Here is a 20,385-nt window from a genome sequence, read left to right on the forward strand (position 1 = left end):
ATATATATATATATATATATATATATATATATATATATATATATATATATATATATATTAACTTTTAACCACGTATAATTTGCATAAAGCACCGTATGAGTATCATAAGTTGTACTTTATACATTTCCTACTTCATCTTATTTTGATACTCATTTTTGTTTACTTTATCAGCTATACAGTAATTCAATGTACTGCATTATATAAGTATCCGCGCAGGACATTTAATTCATTTTGATGCGCTAACTAGATCAGTCACTCGTCTTATACATGTAGATTTTCTTCATCAGGAAAAATATCACTATGTATCTTTTGCGGAAAAATACCTTTAGCCCGAATTATTACATTAGCATGTATCTACATACATATACTTGTGCAACAAATAAATTTATTATATATTAATATGCATATTTTTTCGCAACATGATAAATCTTCGTGTATATATTATTATAAGGTCTCTTTCACTCCGGCATTCTCCTGATGGCTTATTTATTCACAATCACGCTGATTCTTTCTCTCTTTGAACAATAACAAGAGGTACGACGTTTCTCACTGGTTTTAATGTATTATACTGCAGGTGAAGATCACCAAACATATTTTATTGTTGTTTCTGATGAGCTCATCCACTTTTCAACGTCATCAGAAACGAGATTTTCTTCAATTCCGATTTAATTAATTTCTATACTTCAATATTCTTAAATTTCCATAAAAACTCAACCGAATCAAACCAGTTTATAGTTGACTACTGTAACTTATTGCTTGTGTACGCTAAGAACGTCAATACAGACTATGATATTACGCAATTGGCACTGAAAATTAAATTTTTTACGTAAGCCATTATTTCTCGATTCTATCCAAACGTGAATAAAGACGCTGTTTTAGGATAATACACGTCGATTAATTTCACGATAGCTTTAAATCTTTGGCATACTAGTGTTCTCTGGAAGTTTTCTTTTTATTATTTCATGGTAAGTTCTTTGTCTATGAAATCTATTTTGGCTGACGTGCTATTTTCCTGGAACAATCGTTTTGTAAAATTCACCTATTCTCTAATGCAGCAATAATCAAAATTATGAAGATACTAAACCCTTGAGAAATGTTGAAAAATTTGGTAGCGGTGAAAACAAATGAAAGACGTTGAAATTCGATTGAGTGTTGCGTTATTTAGTTTTGAAATTTATCAGTCGTCATACATTTTATAAACTGAGTTATTTACACTCGTGCTGGAAAAATACATCTACCACTTTCTCTTGTCTATTATTGAGCAAAAATATTCTTTGTTTTCTTCATTAATTCTATTGTATTATTATTTGATACTGCAATTCTTTTCACGATAAAAACGCAAATCATGATTGCATCGATGTAGGTATTTGTAAATATTGAAATCAAGTCTCGTATCAATAGAATATATTCCATACTTGATCTATTTCTCATAAAAGAAGTTCTTACTGTGTCATATAAGAACCGTGAAAATAGTTTTCAAATCATTTTAGGAACTTGTATCTATTATCTAAAGACTTTCAGATTTCTCTTATTTAAATCGATGATCTAGTAAATCAAGAGAATTTTTAATAACTATACTAGTTGTAAAAAATTAAAGGCAGAGATCGACGGACGTTTCTTCTTTCGCGTTCTAATTTACGAGTCTAGGTATATGTCAGTGGAGCAAATAAATTAAAAAAAAAAAAACAGTTCCAGCATGGTTTTCAAATGTCAAGATGGTCTACATATTTTGCACGAGTACAAACACTTTTCCACCTTGAACTATTTACTATTTATTTGAAGAATGTTTGTAAATGAATGGAGTAAGTCAAATAAAGCAAATAAAATGATGAGTTTACATCTAATACACACTGGATATACCATTATTTATATAGGTAATAACAAATGCAAATAAACCTTGATGGTTTATGCATTGCACTTTCGAACACATATCTAAACATTAGTTTATGTATATATGTTAATTACGACGCTCTGTTTGAGTATTACTAACAGTGTAACTTATAAACGACAGACTTAAAAAATAAAGGATCACGTTTTTTAAAGATTTTTTTTTGTTATTGACTATCGACATTGAACAATCCAGCTCTTTTTGATTTCTTTTTCTACAAATCTATGGTAATCGCGAATGCTGATCATTCTCGCAAACTTGTAATTGCAATATTCACCACAGCCCAATTTTTCAGATTTGTGCAAAATTATGAATAAGGGTTATGCAGTTCAAAGTCAAGTTAACCAATGTTTTCCCAGCTTATAAAATCAAAGTAGTGCCATTTTCGTCTTTTCGGAAATCTTTCAATCGATTGTTATCTCAAAATCAATATAAAAAGCCCTAAATACATATATTTTTTTTTTGTAGATAACTTTACCGATAACCTCAATACATCCTATGCATCTTCAATAAAGCAGTGAATTTTCATCTAAAATATATCGATTTTTTATAATATCTTAATACATTTATTTACAACTTTAAACCAGTTAAAGTTTCAAACAAAGTGACTTTCTTCTCGTCTACAATCTTTTTCGTTATTTCTCTTCCTACTTATATTTAAAAATAATATCCTTGTCTCAACTAACTTCAACAAGTAAATACTAGATGCAACACAGTAAAATTCTCTGTCAAACAATCGATAATTGGAGAGTTTTCACAAACCGTTTATGATACTTAAATCCGTATTATGCTCGCCAAAGATAATTTCTCATTTTTTTCTTATATACGTTTGCACTCGTCGAAGCAGGAAGCAACATCGTTAATTAATTTTTTTATTTTGTCCTCTATTTTTAATATGTATAATGTATATCCTATACTTCTCTTTGATTAAATTTTAAAATATCATCTCGTAAAATCTGACCAATTCTCGTGTATACACCATATTAATAATCGCTTTTGAATTCGAAAAATCAACAACGTTCACATAATTCCTCAATTGATTGTGAAAGACGTTTATATATTTAATATTTGGCTCAGCGCGCCTCTTTTCCCCCCTCAGCCATCGCGCGTATACATACCCTTCCAACGCGTTCCGAGTGCACGCGCACCTATATATAAGACAACAAAAATCATAACAATTTTTTTTTTGGTTTAGCGTTTGATTATTTTCGACAGTGTAATAATAAGGTTATGCCACGCCGAATCGATTTTAATTTCCACAGAGAAATAGAGAGACAGAGCCGAAACTAAATTCCTAAACAATCTGACCTACATATCCGCGCGCACTCGGAGCGGCGTCGAAAAATCGATAGCTTGCCCTAGAGCGCGCAAAAAAAGCATCAGCCGACATCGAAGGGTCCAGCAGCTTATTGTTGTTGTTGTTGTTGTTGTTTAAAATCCAAAAGTGGAGAACGCGCGATCGCTGGATGGAGGATAGTAGTAGTCGTCGGCGGCGTCTTGTCAGACCTGCTGCGAGGTGATGAGATCGGTTTTGCTCGAGTTCTTGAGTATCGAGGGCCCGGGCAGCTTCTGGGAGGAGCCGCTGCCTGGGATACCCGTGCCGCCGGTCGCCCCTTGCACCGTCATCGGCTGTCCGTTCACCAGGACTATCGTGTCGCGCACCGAGTCGTAGCCGCATTGGGGTCCTGAGGATATCGTTTTGACTTGGCAAATTTTTTTTTTATTATTCTAGTACACTGACGAGGCCACAGTTATATGTTTATACGTGTTTATATTACAATTAATCTCTTCCATATTATAGCGATCGAAAGATTACGCGTGACGTCGATTTGCGAGATCAATTGCAAATCGTTATTATGCATAAAATATTGTTATCTTTATCATAATAAAAGGTAAGGCAGATAGGAGGAAGGTTGACTTTACTTCTAACTATTCAATTTTTAATACTCTGCAATAATGTTTACTTTCAAGGGGACACGTTTTAAACTATATGTTAAGTATACGACTATTTCCAAGGATCACCCAGAGCTTCTAGCTGTTCCATCACAATGGCTCGCACGGTATGGAAGAGACTACGATGTCAGTAATGAAAAGTACAAACACAGCTATACACAGTGCGCGCAATCAGCATCTACACTCCATTTCAATAAGCGCTAGAGGAGCATAATGCACAAGGCAGTCGAGGGTAGGAAAAAACAGCAAGGCGTAAAATTAAAGCTCTATGCTCGCGAGAGAAAAAGGAAAACTCGCACAAAGTAAATTCAAACGAGTGGGAGTGAGGCGAGAGAGAAACCGCAAAGCTAGAAATCTCCCCTCCCCCAAATCTCTATATGATCTATCTCGCAAACTTTACGACCTCCTCCCTCCTCTGCGATGTCGCTGCGCGTAAAAGCACTACTGTCCCCCAAAGCGTCAGTGCGGCGTCTATGTGTCACCCCACGGCCCGAATAACCGAGAGGCGCATTAATCCCGGCGGCGCAAGTTTGCCGCCCCTCGAAAGACCACACGCGGAATATAGAAGAGGCTGCTACTGCGTGTTCTATACTGCACAACACGGACAGGCGCGCGTTACGGCGGAAGGGCGTAGGCTTGCGGGAAACGGGGACAAGGATAGCAAAAGAGAGAGAGAGAGAGAGAGAGAGAGAGAAAGAGAGAGAGAATACAATTACCAGGCGAGGGCGTGTGCGGCAGAGTCCTGGACGGTGTGAGGGGGTTGCGCGTCGCCGGTCCCCAGTCGGAGGTCGGCTGCAGGAGCTTCCGGGCCCTGCTCCAGACGCTGTCGTTGCCGGAGCCGCGCAGCTCGTCGTTCTCCTCCTCCTCCTCGTCCTCGTACTCGGAGCGCGGCCGCTTGCTCACCCTCAGCTGGACCTGCAACGGCGGATCGATCGTTAAGCTATATGTAGAGAAATCGGCAGGTCGTTTGTACTCACAACCGCGAGGCCGACGATGACGAGGACGGGCACGAGGCCGACGACCCAGCCGACGGCGTCGGCCCACCGCGGGTAGACGTAGGTGCCGTAGCTGAGGGGCTCGTACTCCACCCAGTTGAAGAAGAGGATGAAGAAGAGCGCCGCCGGCGTGACGACCTTCCACATCCACGTCCAGAAGAACCTCCAGCAACGGCCGCGCACGCCGATCATCTGCTGCACGTCGTCGAGGAAGCGGTCGGCTCCGTACACCCACGCGACGAGGATGCACTCGCTTATGGCGATGAGCAGGACCGACCAGTTGGCAGCGTACTTGTCCATCAGCTGCAGCCAGTACATGCCGGCCTGGCTCGCAGAGAGTGGAGGAGGAAGAACGCGTAAGAAGTTGGTAGAATGAAATTATGCTTCGATGCGGGAACTCACGTTGGTGGTGAAGATGAGGCCGCCGCCGTAGCCGAAGACGGCGCAGGCGAGGACGACCCAGAACTTGTAGTTCCGCAGCGCGGGAATGCCGTCGAGAATGGCGGTGGTGACGGTTTCCATGAGCGCGAACTGCGAGTCCAGCCCGAGGGTCAGCAGCATGACGAAGAAGAGCAGGGACCAGACCGGCGCCACCGGCAGTCTCGAGACGACCTCCGGGTAGACGATGAAGGCGAGCCCGGCGCCCTGGTCGACGACCGACTTGACCTCGACGTCGAGCTCGTGCGCCAGGAAGCCGATCACCGAGAAGATGACCAGCCCGGCGAAGAAGCTCGTGCCGATGTTGCTGACGGCGACGATGAGCGAGTCCTTGTAGCAGTTGTTGGTGAACTTGTTGTACGAGCTGAGGGTGATGAGGCCGCCCCAGGCGGGGCTGAGCGCGAAGAAGATCTGCACCGCAGCGTCGCCCCAGACCTTGGCCGAGGCCAGTCGCTTCCAGTCCGGCGTCAGGTAGAACAGGATGCCCTCGTCCGCGCCCGGCAGCATTATTCCCCGGATGAACAGGGCGATCTGTCGATCCGGGCGTCGATTCGGGCGAATGAAAAATGAAAAATAAAATGTATAAAGATGGCTCGGCTCACCAGAACGACGTAGGGGAAGAGCGCGGTGAAGTAGACGACCTTCCCCGAGCTCTGGACGCCCTTGCTCAGGCAGAGGAAGACTATGACCCAGGCGAGGAAGAGGCAGCCCGCCATCTTCGGGCTGATCGAGCCGGTGTCCTCGATCCCGTGGCTCAGCCGCAGCACGTGATTGCTGCAATTAACGATATACTGCAGTCATCGTGCCAGTCAAAGTTTTATTACGGTTTTATAAATAAAATAACGCGCTCAACTCACTTGAAGTACTCCTCGGCCGGGGGCTTGCGTATGACCGAGGTGAGGTTCTCCGGGCTGAAGTTGATTGCTGCTAATTGGCTAGAGTTGAGACATTCCCTCTTAAAGTACGTCATGTTCTGATTGGCGCAGAGCAGCGCGGCCTCCGGCATGAAGCACTCCCTCGTGCTCCACTCCTCCTCGCACTTGCTCCAAGGCAGCTCGCCTCCACCTATGGAGCCGTTATTATCATGCGCGCGTGATCGCACTTCAAACGGATCAATTCAATCTCGTACCCGTGACCGAGGCGAACATGTAGAAGAGCGTCCACGCGATTATGAGGTTGTAGTAGAGCATGACGACGGAGCTGACCATGACCATGCCGTAGCCGAGGCCCCGCAGCAGTGGACAGAATCTCTTGTAAGCCGCCACCGGTCCCAGACTGGCATACTGGCCTGTATACAAATCGGCTCGTTCACGTATAATACAGCTGGTATTATAGAGCTACTTATAACCACCCAGGCGACTACTCACCGAGCGACAATTCCATGAACATTAAAGGCAGCCCGGCAATGATGAGCATGACGGTAAAGGGAATGAGAAAGGCACCACCGCCGTTCGAGTAGCAGAGGTAAGGGAACCTCCAGACGTTGCCGAGGCCTACGCTGTAGCCGAGGAGCGAGAGCAGGAAGTCGAATTTCCCGGACCAGGTGCCGCGCTCCGGGTGCTCGTCCTCGCCGGCCTGCAGCGGCGCCTGACTGTTGGCCACCGAGTACTTGTCCTCGTTCTGCTGGCAGTGCGCATAACGTCGGCGTAAACGAACGTGTGACGTATTTTATATAGCCGCGCGGTGCAGGGCTGATAAAGCCCAACGCGTGGGTGGCACGTGCCGTTTCAGCCCCCTGCGCTATAATAACAGCAGCTTACGCCTATACTTATCAGGGGAAAAACAAAGCTGTTGTAATATCTCCGAGACCGAGCGAGAAAAAAGCGCTCTCGGTCAAGTTCAGGATCGGCGCGTTTAAAGTAGAAACAGCCGAGTTGGCTCGGACGCGCGGCGACAAATCTCGCTCGAGTCGTCGAGATTGAAAAAGTTGATTTTCACAATGCCAGCATTAATGGCCGCCTCGCGTCGGATTTGCATACGCGGCTCTATACGTGAATCGGAGAGGGACGACGCGCCGCGGCGCAGAGAGAGAGAGAGAGAGAGAGAGAGCGCTTGGGGAGTAGCATAGGCGCGCATCATCATCGTGTCCCGAAAAAATCGATCCCCTCGCCCGCGCGCGTCTTAGAAAAGGCATTATAAAATTAGAAAGAAAAAAGACTCACGTCCCAGCAGTCGAGGTAGGGGCGTATCCTCGGCGACGAGTCCTCCATCCTGACGCTCTGCTCGCAGTTCTTCTGGCGCACTCGAGTCGATAATTCTCTCTAAAAAATATCGCTTGCTTCCTTATGCAACTCTCTCTCTCACTCTCACTCTCACTCTCTCTCTCTCTCTCTCTCTCTCAGTGCTCTCTTTTCCTCTTCATGCTGTCTCCCGCTTGGGCAAACTGGCAGCGTAGGAGTATAGCAGCGTATAACCGAGAGAACGATGACAGAAGCTGTAGTCCCCGTACTCGCCGCACATGCCGCGACACACTATGCGTATAATTATGAGCTGCTACTACGAGAGGACGAGGATGCTGGGAGTAGCTGTAGCTCCGGCGAGCTGACCTTGCTGACGCTGCTCGCTCGAAGGCACTTCCATCGGGGCGACCTTGAACGCTTGCGCGCCCGCGAGAGCTGCGCGGTTTCGAGGTCAAAGCTCGCGATGCTCTCCTCCTGGGAGAGAAGCAGCTCCGGTGCAGCGAGTCGTCGAGCGGCTGTTGAGGAGATACTGATGCAGCAACAGCAAGTGGTGAAGATCCGCGCCCGGCCAGGCTGCACACACACACACACACACACACAGAGAGAGACTTGGCTGAGAGAGGAGCAGCACACGCGCGCGCGGCCAGCCAGCTGGCGCTCTCTCCGCCGACTACTACTACTGACAGAGAGAGAGAGAGAGAGAGAGAGAGAGAGAGAGAGAGTGAGAAGAACTCAGCAGCCCCTCTCTCGATCGATATTACTGCTCCTGCGAAACCTTGCACCCTTTCATGCGCGCGCGCACCACTCCCCACCAGTTTCCTTCCCGCTGATCTGTGTCTTTCTCCGTGTGTGTGTGTGTGTGTGTGTCAGCCGGGCGAGTCGACCGGAGTGATTTATGCCTCATTCAGCTAACGACGCATCTTTTATTTCCTATCTCTCTCTCTCTGATGTGCCGCGTGCGTGTGTGTACGTAACGAGAAGGACGCCTATACGATATAAACATGCGGCTGACTTTTTTTTCGCCGGGGGGAGGTTCCTCTTATTTATATATATATTTTTTTTTTCGCCGACGAGATTATCCTAGGCATACACGGCCGGGATCTGTAATTTCTGCACTTTCGCTCTCTCTCTTGGCTGCAGAGCTGTCTGCTATTTCTTCCGCTGGAGCTTGTTGTGTTCCGGGAATATGCCAGTATACGCGTGGGAGAGGGATATGCTACTCTATTCGCGGAAGTCGCATATTCGACACGCGCCGCGAAATTCGGATCGCGCAAGAATCGTTGTTATTATGATGTAAAATTAGCGTCCGAGAGGAGGCATCCCTCTCTGGCTGTATTAAAAATGAAAAACGCGAAATCCGAGAGCGGTTAACCGCGTAATAGAGGGTAGCTCGCTTGGGGGGGGGGGGGGGAGAACCGCACGCGCGGAGGGAAATCTCTCCACACGGCAGCAGCAGCAGCAGTGGAGATAATGACGTACACATATTAGAGAGTGAGCTGTCGGCGGCGCAGTTGTATGCACAGAAAGGGGGGGGGGGGGAAAGGCGGCATCGATCAGCCTCTGGTAGAGAGAGAGAGAGAGAGAGACGCGCAGCTCTCTCACTCTGGGCCAAGGTGTATTGATCATTTTCAGATAGGCGGCCGCTTGTGCGCGACGACGACAGACCTCGGAGGATTTTCGGAGGATGACGCCGCGGGAGCTTTTTTCTCGCCCCGGCAAGGGCACACTCTAGAGAGAAAGAGAGAGAGAGAGAGATTAGCGCCTTTTCTTCGCCTGTCGTCGTTGCGCTTCGTTGTATGATATGATACGGATAGTTGGGAAGAGAAAAAATATCGACGAATTGCCAAGTCGCTTATTTTTAACCAACGACGGTAGGATAAGACTCGATGGAATCAGCGACTATTTAATTTGGTCGTCGGATATCGCTCGATGCTACGAGGAAGCGCGATGGGCACACATCGCGCGAGGAGGTGAAGGTCGCTGTAAAATCAAACTTTCGTTCGATGTGTATACCACACGCGCGCACGGGTGAGCTCTGTAATGTATGTGGACACGCTTTTTGGCGGTTTGGCAGCAGAGAGCTTTCGGATGCGGAAGTTTTCAACGGTTTCATTGTGTGTACCAAGTTTTTATTAAAAAAAAAAATCATATCATAGGTATATAGTAATTAAGGCGCGCACTGGATTACAACGGCATTGTTCGCTGATCGATAGCTCGTAAAAGCGATAATTGGCCCGGCTGAAAATTTTTTATCGCTTTCTCTCTCTCTCTCTCACACTCTCCAGTTATCGAAGTATCGATTGAAACTACTCTCTCACTCTCCCGCTGCTAATAATCGATACGACCACCACTTCAGCCGAACAAGAGAAAAAAAAACATTTTCATCCCCCCCGACCACTCTCTCGTGGCATCACGCGATATTGTCCTTTTCACGAAATAACACCGCCTATACAGACACACAAGTGTCGACGATACTCGGCGCGAATTAATAGACCAGTGCGGCGGAGGACTGAATCGACGCCGCAGAAAAGGTCGTGTCGAGGGTCGACAAAAAATATATAAATCAAGTCATCATTCGTATATGCCTATATAGATGTTGGATCGTATATATGATTAATAAGCCGTATGCGTATTGGGGGATGAAAGAAAATTCATTTCTATTAAAGTTCGATCGAATATATACGTTATAGTCGGCGTTCGATATATCCGCAAATGAAGGAGGAGGAGCTGCCTCGAGGATGTTCTCGAGGCTCATTTTCTGTCTTATCAGCGCTTCTCCATCGGACTCTCGATTAGCCTCTCTCCGCTTTGGTCTCGCTTGGCTATTGTATACATCCCGCAGCCTTTTTCGCCTCTTCCTCCTCCCGCCGCAGAGTCAATTTCCTCAATTACAATCGATCCTTTCTCTCTGTGTACACACAGCTTCTTCTTCTTCTTCTTCTTCTTCTTTTTTGCCCTGTATACGTGCTAAGAGTATCGGGTTATCTCTCCTAACGCTCCGACACTTAGGACTAATTCGACGTTTCTTTCCCGAGGGCTGTTACGAGGCTTTTTATTTCATTATTTGCTTAGCTCAAACTGACTGTACTACCGCGTTCTTGATTTTTTTTTTTCCCCTTTGCTTTCGTAGTATCTTGTACACAGCGCCGCCAACTTTTTTCCAAGCGTTCTTCTTTCGGCGCGTATAATTATATGCTATATAGGATTTCGAGTAAGCGCTGCATAATTCAGCGAATTTCGCGGGAAATTTATTCGAGCTCAAACAGCGATAATTGCCCCGTATAAATATACGAGGCGGCGAATTTGCAATAAAGCGTTGCAGCTGATATTCTCTAATAATGAGGTATTATGCCGCGTGTTATCCGGCTATAATACATCGGGTCCTTTGGTGCATAAAATTATTGAGAAATAAATGGGTGAAGGTAAGTATTCTCTCGGACGAATGCGCGAGAATATTATTAAGTATGTGTATCCTTATTAATGAGCGACCCAGTTTTATACGCGGAAATTTTGTTTGAACAGCGAGTCCCTCGAGCCGACGACTTTTTTAATCTCGTCGAGTGCGTCATATACGATTTTCAAGGGAGACTTTGCGTGATTCAATTTTATCACGAGTATCGGTAGTAATTCGACGTGAAAGTTATACGCGACCTTACCCTAAATGCATATTATCGCGCGCCTCCGTGCCGACCGTCGGTAAGGCAGAGCTCTGCCGTCCCGCCATCAATAACCACAACAAAAACACGCGACGACGACAGGCCACGCAGGGAGAGATTTAAAGGAACCTGCGTCTGAGTAGGTATCGGGTATAACTGAGCGTTGCCGAGCTCTAATCAGTGTTTTGTTTCTCGATCTTCGCTCGCGTGCATCGATTCCCGGCGCCTCAGTTTCCGGCTTCCCGTCTTCCGCACCTGTTTTCAAAAAACGGGCCATTATAACAGTAGGTATCTCTTCCGCATAAATCGCAACATCATCATCGTCATCGCATCATCTCTCTCTCTCTCTCTCTCCCGCAAAGATCCCAAACGTCACGTATACATACACATATAATCAGTGCTGCCAAAAAACGATCACTCTCAGCACTTTGACTGTAAACAAAGCAGGGCAAATTTGTGAGACTCGTACGGATCAGCGAATGCTCCGAAGCTCATAAGCGAGAAATCAGATCCGAGAGCAGCAGCAGCAGCAGCATCAGGAAGCGGCGAGACGGCACTACCACAACAACAGTCGGGAAAGCGTAAATATACTACGCCTGCGCCTCGAGCTTGTCTGCGTATAGGCTATACAGTCACGCATCAGCTTTGCACTCGCGACACTCGCTTGTCGTGTCTCCAGGTGGTTCTCCGTCTCCGTCTTGCCTTCGCCGAATCGAGTGGCAGTGCGTTGGCCGCAAAAGTGTTGTGCAGTGCGTAGTTCAACATCCAGAGATAGCTGCATCCGCGAGGCGAGAAAAAACAGGGCTGGTCCCACGAAAGTGCAGAGAAAATAAAAAAAAGGCCGCCGCCGCCGTGTGTGTGCGCGTGATACTGTGGATTCTGTCCGTGTCGTCGTCGTCGTCGTGTGTCCGTGCGTGCGAGCGCGACGGCCAACATTACGACGATTCACGTTCTATGAGCGCTAAGGGCCAAGGGGACCCTGGAGAAGATCTCGCATCCAGGTTAGTCTCTCTCTCTCTCTCTCTCTCTCTCTCTCTTCTTCTTTTTCCTTTCCTCGTCTACGCGGATATAAATATACGTGCGTGCGCCACGCGCTCTATCTCTATATACACACCATCTCTCTCTATCTACTCTCTCGAGTGATAGTCGATATTTCTCTCACGCAGGTACGTATGTTTATGTCGTCGCGTCGAGTTCGGATTCTCTCGCTCTTGGCGATGAATGTATACTTATGTAATGCTGCTTTTCTACCTTGACATATAGGCTAGACTTAACCTAGACCCAGAAACGATTCGACGACTTTTCCGGAGGAAATTTCGAAAATTTTTCGTCACTCCACCAGGCCAGAGAGACTTGCAGACGAAATTCAGCGACGCGATTTTTAAAGAGCTCGAGGTTTCCGCTGATGCTGCGATTCTCGCCGCCGTCTTTGTTTACCTCTCTCGTGCTATATACTTTGCTCGCGGAGTTGCATTGAGGTTACTCCGAAAACTCGCTCGTTTTCTCGCGCTAACTTTTTCATCGGCGCTCGAATAAAAGCTGTCCGAGAATATCGTGATCGGTCTTTCCACTCTCCATCTCTGACCTTACGGTTTATAATTAGCGCTTTGTCTTTCACGCTTTGTGCGTATCGCTGTGGGTGTTATTTTTATCCGTACCGAGAAATGCCAAAAAACTGCTTCTTTGCAACTCTTTTCCGGGGTGTGTACTATATTTATCATCATCTTTGCACACACACTGTTTGTTCAACAATCTTAATGTGCTCGCGCGAAATGTCTAGAAATAGATGATGCAGGCTTTCTCATGAATTACGTTTTATGCATCGCAGGGTAGGAGCAGAGAGCCCTTGCAGCGACATGAAGCGTGCAGCTGCCAAAAAGTTAATTGAGCGATACTTCTACCAGCTGATCGATGGCTGCGGTAATCCCAGCTGTGACAATCAGTATTGCGCCTCTAGTGGCAAAGTAAGCATTGTTTTAAACATCAGTTATACGTTTTGGAAAAGTATCATTTTACAAGGCAGTTGGTAGCTTTGAGAGACCAGTTGTCCACGCTTTGTTACAAATCAAATTTCAAAAATTGTACAAAGAATCTTGCTTGTTGAGTTTATAAAATTTTGATTAGCAACTGGAATAGTTTTGTAAGAAAACATTGCTTTCTAGGTTACAAACCTCACAGCAAACGAGGCTGCAGCTCAGGCCATCAGCTTGTTTTCACAAGATGCAAGATTGTGCGACGGTGTGCAACCAAGTAAAGTTGCCAGAACAACTCTGGAGCCAGGTCCAGCATCTCTGGCCAAAAGCTTACCAAACAAAAATGTTAATCCTACGTGCTCTGTGGAAGGTATGTTGAAAACTTGTTCAAGCTTACGTTTTCAAACTATTTAAACCAAAGCTGTCTACATTTGAAATTAGTAATCACTATTAGTGATTCGGAGGAGGCAAAAGATTCAGACTTTCCCACTGATTATTCAAGTGAAACTGATGACAAAAGCATAATAATTGATTTTGTCAAAACTATGAATAAAAGTTTGTTATAATTTCATTTACTTTGACATATAGTTGAAACTCAGCGTCAAAACTTTCTAAAATTTTTAGATCCGTGTGATTCAGATAAGTCGAAAAATAAACGTCGTAGAAGAAAACGCACTGCTTTTATCAAGAAAAAAAATCTTAAAAAATCAAGTAACCCATCCAAAATCCAACAAAATCCTGAATCTTCTGAAACCGAACACCAATACCTCCAAATTCATAAATTAATTACTTTGGCTTTGTTCCTGAGATATGCGGAGGCAAAGAATACTATCCATGAATCAAAGATTGAATAATTTTTTTACTGCATATCTGTTTTTTATGATAAATTTGATAGTAATGGAAGCTTGATTAAATTTCAATTGTGTACCGTGAAAAATTCAATAAATTCGTCTATCATATGTTTTGTAGTTTTGCATAACTTTATTTTCTCGCCGACTCATATTAAAAAGTCTAAAACGTTTGAATTTAATTTTCCAGGAAAAGCAGTGCCATATCTTACAGAAACCAAGCTTTTGGATATCATTAACAAATGCAAATCGGATGGTTCATATTCTCTTCTCATTAGGACATTGGGAGAAGTGTTTTTATCGGCACAAGCTTTGAGTCTGAGTTTTCAAAAGTCTGAAAAGGACGACTCGCCGCTTACAGCATTACTCGATAGGGCACCTGCATCCTTACTATGTCCACCAGGAGACTTGAGTAAAGAAGCTGTTAGATCTCTCCAGGGAGAGGACAAGGAAGAAGACAGTAGTGATCCCACACCCACAGTTCCTCAACTCGATGATACCAGTGTGGATTTACCTGCTGTTCGTCGAGCTTTCGCGGCGCTTTGGTCCTTGCCAGGTAAAATGATTAATCTCTGTCATTTCAAGGTTTTTTGTACTCAATCACTCAACCGACGATTTTATTAATAGGAGAAGCATTTGAATCTGCATTGCTACACGCTCTAGTCATATTGGCCGATACCATAGAAATACACTTGCGAATATCCAGTGTCCATAACGCGGACAGTACGGATACTCTGTTAAATGTATTCTTAATTGTTTTCGAAATACCTGCACTCGAATCCCCCGAGTATTTAGAACAGGCCTTGCACATGCTGTGTAAAGCTGCAAGTTGCTTACCCATCGCGGCGCAAGCAAAACTTGCACGTATTTGGGCTCGGCACTGCAAATCTCGTTTACCAAGTTTACTTCAAGCTCTCCAGCAACTTATTACTGTTAAGGTACGTATGTATCCATGAATCGCATAATTTAGCAAGCAGAACTGTGATTTAAGACATTTTCGCAGGTTATTGGTGGCTCTTTCACACGAGATTATTGCGTTCAAGACACGGATACTATCACAGCACCAACGAAAGTTATGAAAATTTTGTACTATGCTAGTATTTTAGCTGGTGAGCTGGATTCACCAGATCTTGCCCACGACGAAGACGGCGAAGCAAATAGTTCTGAAAAACCTAGCCAAAGAACAGTGACTCCTCAGGTACATGGAGAATTCTTGAAATAGTCAAGCTACATCATTGACTGTGAGACATGCTAACGTGAAATTTTATTTTTTGTACAGGATCCATTAGCTGTTGAATTAGCTATATCGTCCTTGGACGCTCGTATTCCTCTTATACCTTTTACCGACTTCTACAACGAACCGTTAAGCGATGCAGTTGAGATGGACAAGGATTTTGCGTATTATAAGAGTGAACAGCCAATGAAATTTAGTTTTATGAATTACGCGTTCATTCTTACGCCTGCTACAAAATCTCTTGGCTTGTACTATGACAATCGTATAAGAATGTACAATGAACGTAGGATGAGTTTTCTACAAACAGTAGTTGGACAGCCCACAAATCCGTACCTTAGATTAAAGGTAAATTGATCTAACTATATAATACATTTACGATATGAGTTATGTCTTATTGATTGGTAAAACTGTAGGTCAGGAGGGATCACCTCATCGAGGATGCTCTAGTTGAATTGGAAGTAGTAGCTATGGAAAATCCTTATGACCTTAAGAAACAATTAGTTGTTGAATTCGAAGGGGAACAAGGAGTTGACGAAGGCGGAGTTTCGAAAGAATTTTTCCAATTAGTAGTTGAAGAAATTTTTAATCCTGATTATGGAATGTTTACAACACAAGTTAGTATTTGATTATTTCTTTGTGAAGTTATTCTTGTTTTTAATTGAATTCATTCTACAAAAATATCATGACATTTGATAGGAGGATACACAAACGATGTGGTTCAACCCAACGTCTTTTGAAAGTGATGCACAATTTACACTTATTGGTGTAGTTCTTGGATTAGCAATTTACAATAACGTAATTTTGGACGTGCGTTTTCCTATGGTTGTGTATCGTAAATTGTTGGGTAGAAAAGGAAGTTTCTCTGATTTAGAAGATTGGAACCCGACCCTTTATCGTACAATGATGGAAATGCTGGAGTACACTGGGGATGACATGTCGGATACGTTTATGCAAACATTCAAAGTTGGTTACAAGTGAGTTTTTTCGTTTCTATTTTATATTTAATCTCTGATAGACTTGAAGAAATTGTTTTTAAATTGAGTAATGCATTTCAGAGATGTATTTGGTTCCCTATTATTCCACGAACTAAAAGAGAAAGGCGACGAAATTTACGTTACCCAAGAAAACAAAAGAGAATTTGTAGATCTATATGCAGATTTCTTACTTAATCAGTCCGTGGAGAGGCAATTCAAGGCATTCAGACGTGGTTTCCAAATGGTTACAGACGAAAGTCCATTAGCTTTGTTGTTCAGACCAGAAGAAATCGAACAATTAGTTTGCGGGAGCAAGATTTTCGACTTTGCTGAATTGGAGGCGGCTACAGAGTACGAAGGTGGATATTCAGTTGAGAGCGAGGCGATACGTAACTTCTGGCAAGTCGTTCACTCATTGACGCCCGAAGATCAGAGGAGACTTCTACAATTCACAACGGGTAGTGATAGAGTACCCGTCGGAGGTCTTTCACGTCTAAAAATGGTCATCGCGCGTCATGGTCCAGACTCTGACAGGTAATGATTCAAGATTGATTTTTTACGTTTATACCACGAAAACGTGCATTAACGTCTGAATATTACCAAATTGCAGATTGCCAATAGCTCATACGTGCTTCAATGTGTTGTTGTTACCAGATTATAGTACGATAGAAAAGCTGCAAGATCGTCTGTTGAAAGCAATTAATTATTCAAAGGGCTTTGGTATGCTTTAAGCAATTAAGAAGCGCTTATTTCATTAGCGATAACGCGTATCAGGAGAAAAAACTAATTCTCTTAGTCCCAGATTTTTATTTATTGTGAATGTTATGCGAATCTATACACTTTCTTCTGTATTTAAAATCTTGCGGATTTGACAATTTTTATGAACGCGTGCTTGCGAATCGAAGATTCATCATTGCAAACTTTTTTAATTACTTTTTACGCGGACAAAAACTGTTGAGAAACTTCGCTAGCGATGACGTTTCTTTATGTGTAATAAATTGAACTTGAAATTGGCAAGTACAGTGTAAAAGTCCAAATAAGTCGTGAGAAGAGTGACTGTGATGCGAGTACTAGTAGTGGTCGAGTAATCCGATAATAAATAATGTACAGAACGTTTTACAAATGTACATGTTATTTTTTTTTAAAGAAATTCTTAACCTACTAGGTTTTATGCTTCATAAAAGGATAGATGCATATGAAGCCCTTTACTCCACTTTTCTTCTGTTGCTAAATACTTGCACAGGATAAATTGGCTTTAAATTTATACAAGTACGCTGATAAGCATTCTGTGTATGTACATATTATTATAAATATAAACTCTCAACGCGTAATTGCTATAACAGCAGCACTTGAATTATATCTAGCCGAAGTGTGACCCCCCCCCCCTCCCAAGCTATGGAGAGCTAATATAAAAGTTACAAACAAAACACAAGTGAAATCTTTGTAAAAATGTCTAAATCGTTATACCTTTATTTGAGCACGTTTTGTATTCATATTTTGCGGCATACAATATAAAAATACAAAATTGAATTTATATGAAAGTTTGTAATTAACATATCTTTGACTGGTCATCTTGCAATCAAACGTCATTTTAGTCACGTGACAATAAAGAATCATTGTTATAATACAGAAAAACAACTTTTTCATTCTACTTTATTAGGAGCATATAAAAGTCATGTATAAAAGTACAACATTAATAGGTACATTATATCATTAAATTATATAAAATCAGGTTCGGCAACATTTTACAAAGATGGATTCATAAAAATTAGCTAATCTTCGTTCATAATTAATATTAAAGACGATAAATAAACATTTTCCACTGTTGTGTAAAAATGCATCTAATTATTTGGCGTGAATGTCGTATGCCGAGTATTTAGCGCTAAAACTTGTTTGGACGGTTTTTTCAATACCACAATAATCACAATTAATGTGATGTTTTGAGATTCCTACATCTAATGGACGGATTGATTCCTTGAGAAGTCAAGTTTCATCTCCTTATGCTAATAATTTAATGGCTAAGATGCCAGTCGGCAGTAGCAGAGACATTGCAATGCTTGAGGCACTATTACATCTGTGATCGAAGTAGCAGAAACACCACGTCACTTCATCATAGTAATCTCTATGAATGTCAAGTTGAGTAATGGAATTGTTAACGTAGTGTCCTAATCGAACATCTTTGGCTGCTGGTCTGCATCCTTCGTACTTGTCAGCTGGAATGTCTGTTCTGAATCCTTGCACAGCGCTTAAACATTCTCTTGTGATGATAGTTTCAGCTAGAGAACAAGAGGTGAATTAAGCAACATCATATGTTAATTTTAATGATTTAATTTCTCCATCACACTTGATATATCTCTTACCTCCTTTTCGTTCAATAATCTTTACACACTTGTCATCGTACTCTGGACATGTTTCTCCCCAGTACCAGAGCCAATTGAATGGTGTTCCACATCCAGGCATATTACTGTTGCATCGGTAGCAGTACAAAGCATCTCCTACGAAAAATATTTTTAGATATTAATCATCAATTGAAAGAGTGTATAACATTGAGTTTTCTTTCTTCGGTGCATTTTTCTACTAATTACATAAATTAAATTCATCGTTGAAAAATTCGAAATCAACTCTACAGTGACGCATCGTCTTTCGAATATAAAATAAAATAAAAATAAAACAGGTGTTTTTTTTGGAAAAGACATTTGTTTATGAGGACCACGCCCCCTGCAAGCTTTGTGTTTGGTTATGATAAGTCGTGGGCGTGTTTACGTGTACGAGTGTAAATAATTCTGACTTACCCCTCTGGGCAAAAACTGCCAGAAGCAGCGCAATACACACGGTGTACTTCAACATTTTGTTCAGATAACAGTCATTTAAAATTAACAAAATGAGTAAGTAACGCGCTGCTCGACTCGCTTGTGTGGCGTTGTGGTAACTACTACTACATCGGATCCGCCATTCAAGTTGTTGCTCATCGTGTAACGAGTGATCGAGTGTCGGTTGGTAAAACAGAGGATCTCTGGTGAGAGGATTTCTAGCTTACCAACGGTAATTGTGGAAAATTTTCGAAAATTATTTTCTGCGCAAATCGCGACTCTACAAGACCTATTCAGTTATAATTATCCTCTTTTTCTTAACATTGAGTCATGCGGGTTGCTATTCGCATTATTGCTGCGCACAAGTTGCATTTTTGCCTTGCCGTCGAATATACTCTATTATTTCCTTCTATTCATGAATTAAAACACTCGAAAATCTTAAGTAAAAAAAATTACAACGTCACCGTAGAGGACTATGCTTCAAATCCTGTAAAATTTGATTCCAATCACTCTGGACATCATCAACGATCCATTTGGCAAAATACTCATTATAATTCAATTAAACTAACAACTCAAAGCCTCGACGTTGATCGTCGTGATTTGCACGCCGAAAATCGGCCCGTCCGTAACGGTAATGCGAATCGCAAATGCCTGCCAGCAAAAGCATTCTAAACACATAAGTATCCTCTCCTTCTCTCTGCTCACAGGGCTGAGAGTGAATCACACGCCGTATAAGTATTTGGCCGTCTAGACGACCGCACAGCTGCGTAGAATATTCACATCAGCGTGACGACTCTTATTAAATGCTCATTAACATCCCCGGCCTTGTTTAATTGATTTTCTATAACTATACGTTGTGTAGCAAGGGTCGTTTTGAGGAAAATGCCGGCGCCGTTGTGTGTGTGTGTGAAAAGTCGGCGGATTCTGCCCGCATCGATGACGCGTGGGTCTGTCGCTTTATTTTTCTTATATATTATATAGGCGATGCACCCGCATAAACGACGCACACAGTATACCTTTGGCGCACGTTTCCCGTCGGATTACTCATCGGTCGCAGATGAGACGGCTTTTGACCGGACGGTTTGGTTGTAAACAGAATCTTTTTTAACGACGACGGATGATGCTAGCTGTGTTTGTAAAAGCGACTCGGGCGAAAAAAATTTTAAATTTGTGTATGTATCTTACGGCAATTCTATAGAAGATATAGCGCGCGCGCGCGCAGTATATTTGGGTATACAGTGTGATTTGACAAAAAATTTATCGGGTTCTTTCTGGTAAAACCAGCAGATAATTAATTTCTTCTAGCTATCTCCTACACAGTTTCAGATTAACCGTTTGCGTCTTATCTATCCTTTCTCTCCCGCCTCTCGTTTTCTATGCTTGTGTCGCCCCTACCGTTTCACTTCCTGGTTGACTTCTAAAATTACCATCCAGAT

General features: G+C 43.1%; 3 protein-coding genes across 10 annotated transcripts; 1 reads left to right on the top strand and 2 right to left on the bottom strand.

Annotated features, from left to right (window-relative positions):
• Positions 1 to 209: 209 nt before the first annotated feature.
• Positions 210 to 8,151, bottom strand: LOC100120713 (sodium- and chloride-dependent glycine transporter 1). Of its 4 annotated transcripts, none has more exons than XM_001604271.6 (9): positions 7,437 to 8,151; positions 6,642 to 6,894; positions 6,404 to 6,562; positions 6,132 to 6,339; positions 5,877 to 6,048; positions 5,239 to 5,805; positions 4,819 to 5,160; positions 4,558 to 4,756; positions 210 to 3,573 (listed from the first exon to the last, which is right to left on the bottom strand). In XM_001604271.6, the coding sequence occupies exons 1-9, from the start codon at positions 7,482 to 7,484 to the stop codon at positions 3,389 to 3,391; spliced, it is 2,133 nt and encodes a 710-aa protein (XP_001604321.2). In that variant the 5' UTR covers positions 7,485 to 8,151; the 3' UTR covers positions 210 to 3,388. The 4 variants fall into 4 exon arrangements, with proteins under 4 accessions (XP_001604321.2, XP_008203539.1, XP_008203538.1 ...); XM_008205317.4 differs by having other exon boundaries at positions 210 to 3,591; positions 7,437 to 8,123; XM_008205316.4 differs by having other exon boundaries at positions 210 to 3,591; positions 6,642 to 6,897; positions 7,437 to 8,118.
• A 3,055-nt stretch (positions 8,152 to 11,206) lies between these two features.
• Positions 11,207 to 17,673, top strand: LOC100120731 (ubiquitin-protein ligase E3A). 5 transcript variants are annotated; one of them, XM_008205322.4, is made up of 13 exons: positions 11,208 to 11,394; positions 11,473 to 11,691; positions 11,790 to 12,111; positions 12,939 to 13,074; positions 13,273 to 13,453; positions 14,122 to 14,487; positions 14,559 to 14,869; positions 14,935 to 15,129; positions 15,211 to 15,510; positions 15,579 to 15,779; positions 15,862 to 16,139; positions 16,221 to 16,673; positions 16,750 to 17,673. In XM_008205322.4, the coding sequence occupies exons 3-13, from the start codon at positions 12,065 to 12,067 to the stop codon at positions 16,868 to 16,870; spliced, it is 2,589 nt and encodes an 862-aa protein (XP_008203544.1). In that variant the 5' UTR covers positions 11,208 to 11,394; positions 11,473 to 11,691; positions 11,790 to 12,064; the 3' UTR covers positions 16,871 to 17,673. The 5 variants fall into 5 exon arrangements, with proteins under 5 accessions (XP_008203550.1, XP_008203544.1, XP_032453896.1 ...); XM_032598005.1 differs by having other exon boundaries at positions 11,555 to 11,691; XM_008205319.4 differs by having other exon boundaries at positions 11,473 to 12,111.
• On the bottom strand, positions 17,290 to 19,220 carry LOC100120756. The gene is made up of 3 exons (XM_001606679.5): positions 18,932 to 19,220; positions 18,500 to 18,634; positions 17,290 to 18,415 (listed from the first exon to the last, which is right to left on the bottom strand). The coding sequence occupies exons 1-3, from the start codon at positions 18,984 to 18,986 to the stop codon at positions 18,138 to 18,140; spliced, it is 468 nt and encodes a 155-aa protein (XP_001606729.2). The 5' UTR covers positions 18,987 to 19,220; the 3' UTR covers positions 17,290 to 18,137.
• Positions 19,221 to 20,385: the final 1,165 nt, after the last annotated feature.

Source organism: Nasonia vitripennis, chromosome 3 (assembly GCF_009193385.2).
Source record: "Nasonia vitripennis strain AsymCx chromosome 3, Nvit_psr_1.1, whole genome shotgun sequence".
Taxonomy (NCBI): Eukaryota; Metazoa; Arthropoda; class Insecta; order Hymenoptera; family Pteromalidae; genus Nasonia; species Nasonia vitripennis.

Coding starts and splice junctions, on each gene's coding strand:
- LOC100120713 (XM_008205316.4), bottom strand. CDS start 7,484: ATGGAGGACTCGTCGCCGAGGATACGCCCCTACCTCGACTGCTGGGAC. Junction 6,563..6,641: donor GTTCATGGAATTGTCGCTCG/GTGAGTAGTCGC, acceptor ATTTGTATACAG/GCCAGTATGCCAGTCTGGGA. Junction 5,161..5,238: donor GCCTCATCTTCACCACCAAC/GTGAGTTCCCGC, acceptor TCTGCGAGCCAG/GCCGGCATGTACTGGCTGCA.
- LOC100120731 (XM_008205319.4), top strand. CDS start 12,065: ATGAGCGCTAAGGGCCAAGGGGACCCTGGAGAAGATCTCGCATCCAG. Junction 14,488..14,558: donor GGCGCTTTGGTCCTTGCCAG/GTAAAATGATTA, acceptor TTTTATTAATAG/GAGAAGCATTTGAATCTGCA. Junction 15,130..15,210: donor AAAGAACAGTGACTCCTCAG/GTACATGGAGAA, acceptor TTTTTTGTACAG/GATCCATTAGCTGTTGAATT.
- LOC100120756 (XM_001606679.5), bottom strand. CDS start 18,986: ATGTTGAAGTACACCGTGTGTATTGCGCTGCTTCTGGCAGTTTTTGCC. Junction 18,635..18,931: donor GGCAGTTTTTGCCCAGAGGG/GTAAGTCAGAAT, acceptor TATTTTTCGTAG/GAGATGCTTTGTACTGCTAC. Junction 18,416..18,499: donor GATTATTGAACGAAAAGGAG/GTAAGAGATATA, acceptor CTTGTTCTCTAG/CTGAAACTATCATCACAAGA.